Source organism: Engraulis encrasicolus, chromosome 24 (genome assembly GCF_034702125.1).
Source record: "Engraulis encrasicolus isolate BLACKSEA-1 chromosome 24, IST_EnEncr_1.0, whole genome shotgun sequence".
NCBI classification, from domain to species: domain Eukaryota; kingdom Metazoa; phylum Chordata; class Actinopteri; order Clupeiformes; family Engraulidae; genus Engraulis; species Engraulis encrasicolus.
Window position 1 is genome coordinate 3,477,326 of NC_085880.1, and position 8,429 is coordinate 3,485,754.

At 47.6% G+C, this 8,429-nt stretch overlaps 1 protein-coding gene across 2 annotated transcripts in view; it reads right to left on the reverse strand.

Moving 5' to 3' along the window:
• slx4ip (SLX4 interacting protein) overlaps positions 1–8,229 on the reverse strand; it is a 70,629-nt gene extending 62,400 nt beyond the window's left edge. For both annotated transcript variants that reach the window (XM_063192259.1, XM_063192258.1), the window contains exons 1-2: positions 8,206–8,229; positions 7,552–7,610 (exon numbers count right to left, since the gene is read on the reverse strand). In XM_063192259.1, the coding sequence (XP_063048329.1) occupies positions 7,552–7,575 (24 nt within the window). In that variant the 5' untranslated portion in view covers positions 7,576–7,610; positions 8,206–8,229. The remainder of the gene's footprint in view (positions 1–7,551; positions 7,611–8,205) is intronic.
• Between the last annotated feature and the right edge of the window lie 200 nt (positions 8,230–8,429).

Below are 8,429 nucleotides of genomic sequence, written 5' to 3' on the forward strand. Positions count from 1 at the left end.
ACTTGAAAGCATTTTTCCCACTCTAATTGCTTCTTTGTGAGCAAGAATGTGAGTCCTGTTGGGAATAAGGGGGAGGACAAGGGAGGAAGGAAGAGAAGCACGGGGCGCCCCCTTGTGAATGGGATGGAAAACAGCTAATGCACCTCAAAAGTGTTGGATGACTTTTGAATCATTGAGGAAAAAAAAGTATATCTTTGTTCGTCCTTTTACCTTTCTGTGACTATTATTTGACAACGAAACTAATAAAAAAAAACACTCTTTGCTAAAACGGATACCTGACTAAAAATATTTCACCAGATCTAACTGGAGGGGCAACACAAGTTTACTAGTGCAGAACAGCAGTTCATTAGTCTGTGTTTACTACGGCAAAATAGAGAATAGCTTCTCTTTTGTTGGATGTGACAGGACACCAAAAATAGAAAGCCTCATACACATGAACACACACACGTGTGTGTGTGTGTGTGTGTGTGTGTGTGTGTGTGTGTGTGTGTGTGTGTGTGTGTGTGTGTGTGTGTGTGTGTGTGTGTGTGTGTGTGTGTATCCATGCTTATGAGGGCATCCCATTCTACGATGAACATACAGGCCCTTTGCATTGCATTGCTTTGCATTGCATTGCATACCCCCACCACCCTTTTGGTCTTTGTGCGGTGGTAATCAACAACTGACCACCAGTTTCGGCTGACTGCTTCTGACAATTACCGTGTCGTGGGAAAGCGCTGCTCGGCCTGGAAGGGCCCTGTCAATCACTTGTCCAAAAGCCACTCACTGGGACCGAAAAACCTCCACACTGATTCACTTGCCGCCTTCTCTCCCTGCCTCTCTCTCTCTATCCGCCTGCCTGCCTGCCTGTTTATCTGCCTCTCTCCTTCCCTCCCTCTCTCTCTCTCACTGCCTGCCTGCCTGCCTCTCTCACCCCGCCTGCCTCTCTCCCTGCCTGCCTGTCTGTCTATCTTTCTCCTTCCCTCTCTCACTGCCTGCCTGCCTATCTCTCTCTCTCCCTGCCTGCCTGTCTCTCTCTCTCCCTGCCTTCCTGTCTGTCTGTCTCACCGTCTGCCTGCCTCTCTCTATCCGCCTGCTTCTCCCTGTGTGCTTGCCTCTCTCTATCCGCCTGCTTCTCCCTGTCTGCCTGCCTGCCTGCCTCTCTCTGTCATCCTGCTTCCCCCTGCATGCCTGCCTGCCTCTCTCCTTGCTTGCCTGTCCATCTGTCTCTCCGCCTGTCTGACTCCACATCTCCCTGTCTGCCTGTGTCTCTCTCCCCTTTTCCCTGTATCCCTCTCCCTCTCTGTCTCTGTCTACCCAGCTGGAGAACGGGGTGCTTGATATGTCTCTGGATTTCCCTCCCTATCAAGTTCTTCTTGCCATTCTTGCTCTCGCATTCTCTCTGCCTTTCAATCTTTCTGTCTCTCTCTCATACCCCCCAGTGTCTCCCCCTTGTTCTGCCTGTCTGTCTGTCTGTCTGTCTGTCTGTCTGTCTGTATCCCCATCCGCTCCTTCTCTCTGCTTTTTGAAATCTGAAATATGCCATTACAGCTGAAGGGAGGAATGTTCCCAGCACTGATCTTAGTAGTTAGAGTGAGTAGTGCAGTTGATTCCTTTTTTTCCTTCTCCTCCTACCCCCCTGAACACACACACACACACACACACACACACACACACACACACACACACACACACACACACACACACACACACACACACACATGCGCGCGCACGCACACACAGAAAATCTCCACCTCCCCGACTACAGCTGTAGAGAGCCCCAGTCTGCTCAAGACTCAACCAACCACAGGGAGGCGAGAAACATACTGACAACTTGAAGCTCAAGAGAGAACATGCACACAACAGACACAGAGGAGAGACCATGAAAATGTGTGTGTGAAGAGCGCGGTTGAAGACTCTTACAAATGTCCTAGCGTTCTCACACGCGAAAAACGCAGAAGCCGCGCCATGCTCCTCTCAACAAGGCCTTGTTCCTTATCTGGCACCATGCCCGGCACTGCAGCCCACAAAGTAACAGTATAAAACCCACCACACAACCACTCCACCAGATCCGCCGATAACAATGACAAAAGATCTCGCATGAAAAATGTCAACTCAACCCACATGCCAACCCCCCCCCCCCCCCACCCCACCCGGCCCCCTGCTGGCAAAGAAAAAGGCAAATCGAGATCTCTTCGTCATGATGTCTGTCTGTTTATGCACATATAAGCTGAACCTCAAGTGGTTTCATATGTGGCAGCGAGCGAGAGAGAAGAGGGCTAATGCCGGGTCAAGAAGGAGCTCATCACGCCGTCTTTCCTTTTCCCTTCCACTTTGGGAAGTTTTCCGAGCACATCCGAGCTTCACATGACAGGACCCGGGTGCAGTAACTCACAGCCCTGTGGAGACATCTCTCAAAAGCGTGTATATACTTAAATAGAGTGCCCTCTTATCAGGAAGTGCACTGCGCAACGCAGAAAATGAGCAATGCGCTAGTAGTGCACCAAGAATAGCTCGCTTAGTTACAACGCATGCAACTGCAAGCACTGCTTGAGTGTCACCGTGCCATGATGATAGCATAGAGACCCAATGACTCAATGTTGACTGGATTATGAATGAAGTTTAAGGGACAGTTCCGATTGCAGGAAGTGCCATTTCTAAAAAAGAGGAAGTCGTTCTGAGGGACTGACTTCTCCTAATGGTCCTTTCCTGTCACAGTCCCTTGCCCTTGCGGTCAACATCGTCATCCCGTATGACTCATTGCTCACTTGGTTGTTTTTTTTTTAGTCCATCACGGTGACTGCGCATCTAAGAATTTGAAATACCAGGAGGACCGCTCAGTGTTTCTACAGTTGGTCCTTTTACCAACAACGCTTCCTTCTCTAGTCCTTACTTTTGTAAAAAAAAAAAAATAAAAGTGTGGCCAGGAGATTGGCTTTCCAGGTTAAGTGGGGTGTGCAAACCAGGTCCAAAAAGAACATCTCGAACAGTGCCGCAGTTCCAACACCCATCCAACCAGATAGCGCTGTTCTCCAGCCAGGCTTCTACGGTGGCTCGTTTCTTTGTTTAGTGGGTGGCTCTCCACAAAAGTTGCATGAAGTTGAGAGAGAGAGAGAGAGAGAGAGAGAGAGAGAGAGAGAGAGAGAGAGAGACTCAGCCCCCTTTCTTCCCACATCCCCACCACTGGCTCTTGCCAAACACCTACATGATCCAGTGGACCTGCCAAAGCACACTGAACACTTCGCACATCCTCTGGAGCAAGACCAGCACACTCAAATGACAACCATCTCTCTGAACTCGCTTCACACACAAAAACACAAAGACACATACAGACATGCAGTACACAAAAACAGCCATGCAAAGGCACAAACAAGCATAGACAAAGATATAGACACACAGTCTCACAGTCTCTCTCTCATACACACACACACACACTTGCACACAGAAGCGCACACACACACAAAGACAAAGACACACGCGCCAGCGTTTGATAAATGTGTTGCTCTGTTTTCTGCCTGTAATCAGTAAGTAAATAAACAGCAAAGTGCTGGGCTCGTTCGGGTCAGGCCTCGACTCCTTTCACTTTTTTTTTATTTTCTTGGCCGTGCAGACAGCAGGTCTGCTCTGCATCACCAGCGGTTCCCAAGACACTCGTTACCTTCTCTTATCTCTCGCTCTCTCTTTCCCTCTTTCTCTCTCCCTTACTTTCTCTCTCTCTGAGCCTCAATCTCTTTTTGCCGTCCAGCACACCAGTCTTCTATAAGCTCCTTCTCTCTCTCTCTCTCTCTCTCTCTCTTTTTTCATGCTCTCTCTCTCTCTTTCTCTTTCTCACATACACACACACACATACATACACACAGCCTCAAACTCTTTCTCTTTTCTGCATCCAGCATACCCCTCCTCACCCTCCTCCTGAGGCTGTTTGTCTAACTCTCCACCACACTCTTTTAAATCGACTCAAACACGCTCAGTCTCTCCTATTTTTTTTTATTTCTCCCTTCTTCCCAACGGAGCAGGCTCCACTCCTCTCCATTCACCCATAATTGACCTCAGCACCTCCTTATTCCCATCCCATCCGATTCTTCCCCTTGGCAATGTCTGCTGCGTTTAGGGTTTTAAAGGTTCGGGGAAAGGGGGTGTGGGGTCTAGGGTAGCTACAGAGTGCTGTTTTTGCACCCTTACCCTTTACATGCCCACCCCACACCCCCCCACCCCATCACCTCCTACACCATCTCAATCATTCTTCTCTGAGAACCCGGCGCCCGTCGAAGCCCCCGCCTCCCCTTCCCCGAACACACACACACACACACACACACACACACACACACACACACACACACACACACACACACACACACACACACACACACACACACACACACACACACAAATTTAGCCACAAGGGCTAACACTAACCAGCCGCAGATGTTTACATAGGCAGTCCTGGGTGCCGTGAGGTGGTGGAGGGCTAGTAGGTTAGAGGTTTTTTTACCTCCCTTTAAATAGAGCTACACCGACCGCTGACACCAATCCTAACCCCTTAACCACCATCGCCACCACCACCACCACCACTGCCACCACACTCTTAATGCCACACACCTTCACAGCCTGTTTCACTCTCTGCCCTTAACTTGTGGCTTAAGTGGCAGAAAGGGCGAGCCGAGCACCACTTTCCAGTCTGTTTTACCACTTTATGCCAGCTGCAGGTGGGTTTGTTGGTGGGTTGGGCCGGGCGTGTTTGTACGGGCTGAATCACTTGCCTGACCATGCACTAAATCCCTCCTTCCCATTCGTGTTCTGTCCATTTAATGCCCCAGAGGACGACCTACGACGTGTACCAACCCCAGCCCACAAAGCTGCATTCTGCAAGATGAGACAGGGATCATTCTTTGCCAGCACTGGGCAAATGCCACAGAACCACAAGGACCAATGGCGGTCATGGGAGAGAGAGAGAGAGAGAGAGAGAGAGAGAGAGAGAGAGAGAGAGAGAGAGAGAGGGAGAGAGAGAGAGGGAGAGAGAGAGAGAGAGAGAGAGAGAGAGACAGAGACAGAGAGAGAGAGAGACAGAGAGAGAGAGAGACAGAGAGAGAGACAGAGAGAAGAAAGAACAAAGAGAATACAAAAATGCAATGGTGCAATGGTAATGCTGTGACAGGTTTATGACCTTCCAGTGCAGTCCCCACTTTACAATATCTGACTGCCCAGCTCCTCTCTCCCTTTGAAGAGGAATCTGATGGTCTCTGCCACCCGGCCTGGCACGCGTGTCACTTCCTTTACGCCACACGCACATTAAAGTCATGAGCGTAACTCTGCGTTTCCAGAAAATGACCCGATATTTCCTCTAACTTTAGTCATAGGAGGCTGTTTGTGGAAGACTAGCCACAGTGTGTGTGGTCTGAGATGTGGCGAAGTGGGCAGGAATGGTATTCGGTGGTGCTTGTGCGTGGATGTGTGTGTGAACGGTGGGGAGTTGTGTGGGGGGGCTGATTGCTTCTAGAGTGAGAATAACCTAGGCAAGAGAACAGAGCAGAAACATCTGTCACGGAGCAGTGCACTTAAAATTCTTACATGAAAAAAAAACAAGGAGCTCCAGACTCATATCAGCTCCTATGCCAGATGGATAGCAGAGAGAGAGAGAGAGAGAGAGAGAGAGAGAGAGAGAGAGAGAGAGAGAGAGAGAGAGAGAGAGAGAGAGAGAGAGAGAGAGAGAGAGAGAGAAGAAGAAGAAGAAGAAGAAGAAGAAGAAGAAGAAGAAGAAGAAGAAGAAGGACCAATGGTGGTCATGGGAGAGAGAGAGAAAGACAGAGAGAGAGAGGAAGATTGGAAAGTAAAAGGGGAGAGAAAGTACATGGAGAAAGAGAGAGAGAGAGAAAGGTTGGATGGTGGTTAATATGAAGCAGGTTTCTGCATACTTGTGTCGGCTACACAATGTCTTCGGAGACGTCACACATGACTGGAGCTGATGGAACAGTGATGAGGGTGGGGTGGTCAGTGTGAATGTACAGTATGTGTATATGGGCGTGTGTGAGTGTAGCCTATGTGTGTACGTGTGTATATGTGTGCGTGCATGCATGTGTGCGTGTGTGTGAGGGCACTGAAAAAGTGGCACACACACACATAGCTCAGCCCACCCCACCATGCTGTGCTTTTTGCAAAATGAGGCAATACTTTTGTGTGCATAAACACGCACACACGCACACATGCACACACACACACACACACACACAAGTTTCGCCTAGTTTTTAAAAAAAGGGGGTGGTTGCAGGGTGGACATATGTTAAAAAAGTAAAATCTGTTCTGCGATCCACTGCTAATGCTGTGAGGCCCACCATGCTCGCTAACTGACCAAAAGGGGATTACACTATGTCTAAATCTCCTCCCTTTCATTAGAGTAATGTACCTTGAGTGAAGGCGCTTCAGAGGGACTGCAGTCAGGAGGCCTGTTCCAACAGAGGTCATAGCCTCGCTAGTCTGGTCTGGACAGGACTGGACTGAACTAGGATGGGCTGGGCTGGGATGGGCTGACAGTAGGGGCTGGGAGTTAAACTTTTCTTGTTACATGTGTATATTAATGTGGCAATTTGCAGGGGAACAGCACGAGTTCTGATCACTGCAAACATGTGTTTTTTTCTCCTTTTTCTTTGAGTATTCAAAACGTTGCAGTGTTTTCATTGATGTATTGCAGCGATGTATTTGCCCACAATTTAGTGCAGCACTGCACAACCCCTAAAAAGCCACACACACACACAAAGACAGAGAGACAGAGAGACAGAGAGACAGACAGACAGACAGACAGACAGACAGACAGACAGACAGACACACGCACACACACACACACACACCAAAAACACTGCTAGCCATATGTTTCACACATCTGAACCACGAATAGCCAGAATGTAATTTTAGGGGGGGGGGGGGGGAGGGGGGGAGGATAGGATAGGATAGGACAGCATAGGCTGACAGACAGACAAGAGAGGGAGAGAGAGAGTCCCACAAAACGAGAATCTGGCTCCTAGCCTATGGGACACCCTTGGCATTAACATGGATGTCTAGAATCCTGGGTCAAAGCCTTCAATAGATGAAACATCAACAGAGAGGGAGACCTGGGGCTTTCCCTCAACTTAATGCAAACATCTGAAGCGCATTATGCCTGGCACTCATTTCCACTGGACTGGACTTTGGGAGAGAGGCTGCAGCCAACTCAAGTCCCAAAGACAGTGCAATACAAGAGGGAGGAGACTTGCTTGAATTTAGATTTAGAGGTTTTTGAAAAACACTATAACGCTGAGTATCATTTTAACACATGTGCTTTAAAGGTTGAAAGGCGGCGTGTTGGCGTTTCGGAGAACAGTTGCTGGAATCAATGAGCCAAACTGCTAAGTTGGAAAGTGAATCATTGCTTTTCACAGTTCATGGTAGTGCCTATTACTCAAGCCAACAACTGACCAGCAACTCTTCGAATTAGAACTGTGCGCTTTGAATGAGTAGATACCTCCCTCTAGTGGTCAGTAATATTTATAGCACTATTACCTTCATTTCCGCATCATAAGATTAGATATCTTTTTTCCATACCTTTAAGGTAAACTTGTTAGACATTCTGATGAGATGACATGCCTTGCACCACGAAGTATCTAGATAACAGATGGAACAAACAAAGGATCTGCTGTTAACAAGATAGTAGTGATGTGAAGTTATAGGGCACGTAACAGTAGCCTAATTTATAAACACGTTTCTGAGTGCATTCGCTTATTACAGAATTTGTTTGCTTGCTTGCTTTTTAACTTGGGAATTCTTAGCCAACTATATGGGACACAATGTTTTGGCCCAACTATGGTTATTTTCTGACACGAGGACACAATGTAAGCTTATGCATGGCTTTACAAGTCCATGTAAATAAATAAATAAATGTTTTGCTGATATAGTGTATTTATCCGATATTCCTTAGGTCTACAACTTGGGTGTTGTAGGAATATAGCGTGTAGGCTACTATTGGTGCTGTGTCTCCTGTGTAAACATTAGGCTATCGCTACTGGTCACTGACAGACTGTCAAAGAACGTGCTAACTTTAGCTCAGTTAGCCGCCACATACTCATGTGCAACGGACCGCCTACGTTGCTAGATTCATTGAAAACGGCAGACTGTGACTTTTACACGTTATTACCGTATGTATCGCCGAATTTAAGTCATAAAAGGCACAACACAGAGTATCACACAGACAAAACATACCATCAGACTTTTCCGCCACTTGAAATTTTGATTTTCAAGGGAAGGCGGAGCCATAAGCTGACGTCACATCCGGGATTTTTTTTTTTTTTTTTCTGAGCTTGCATAAAACATTCTGTTTACTGTAGAACAAATCCAAACAAGCAGGCTGATTTCATACGAGCATATAAATCCCTTCATAACAAAACAATATCTCCCTTCTTTATTCGGCATCAAAACATCATTGA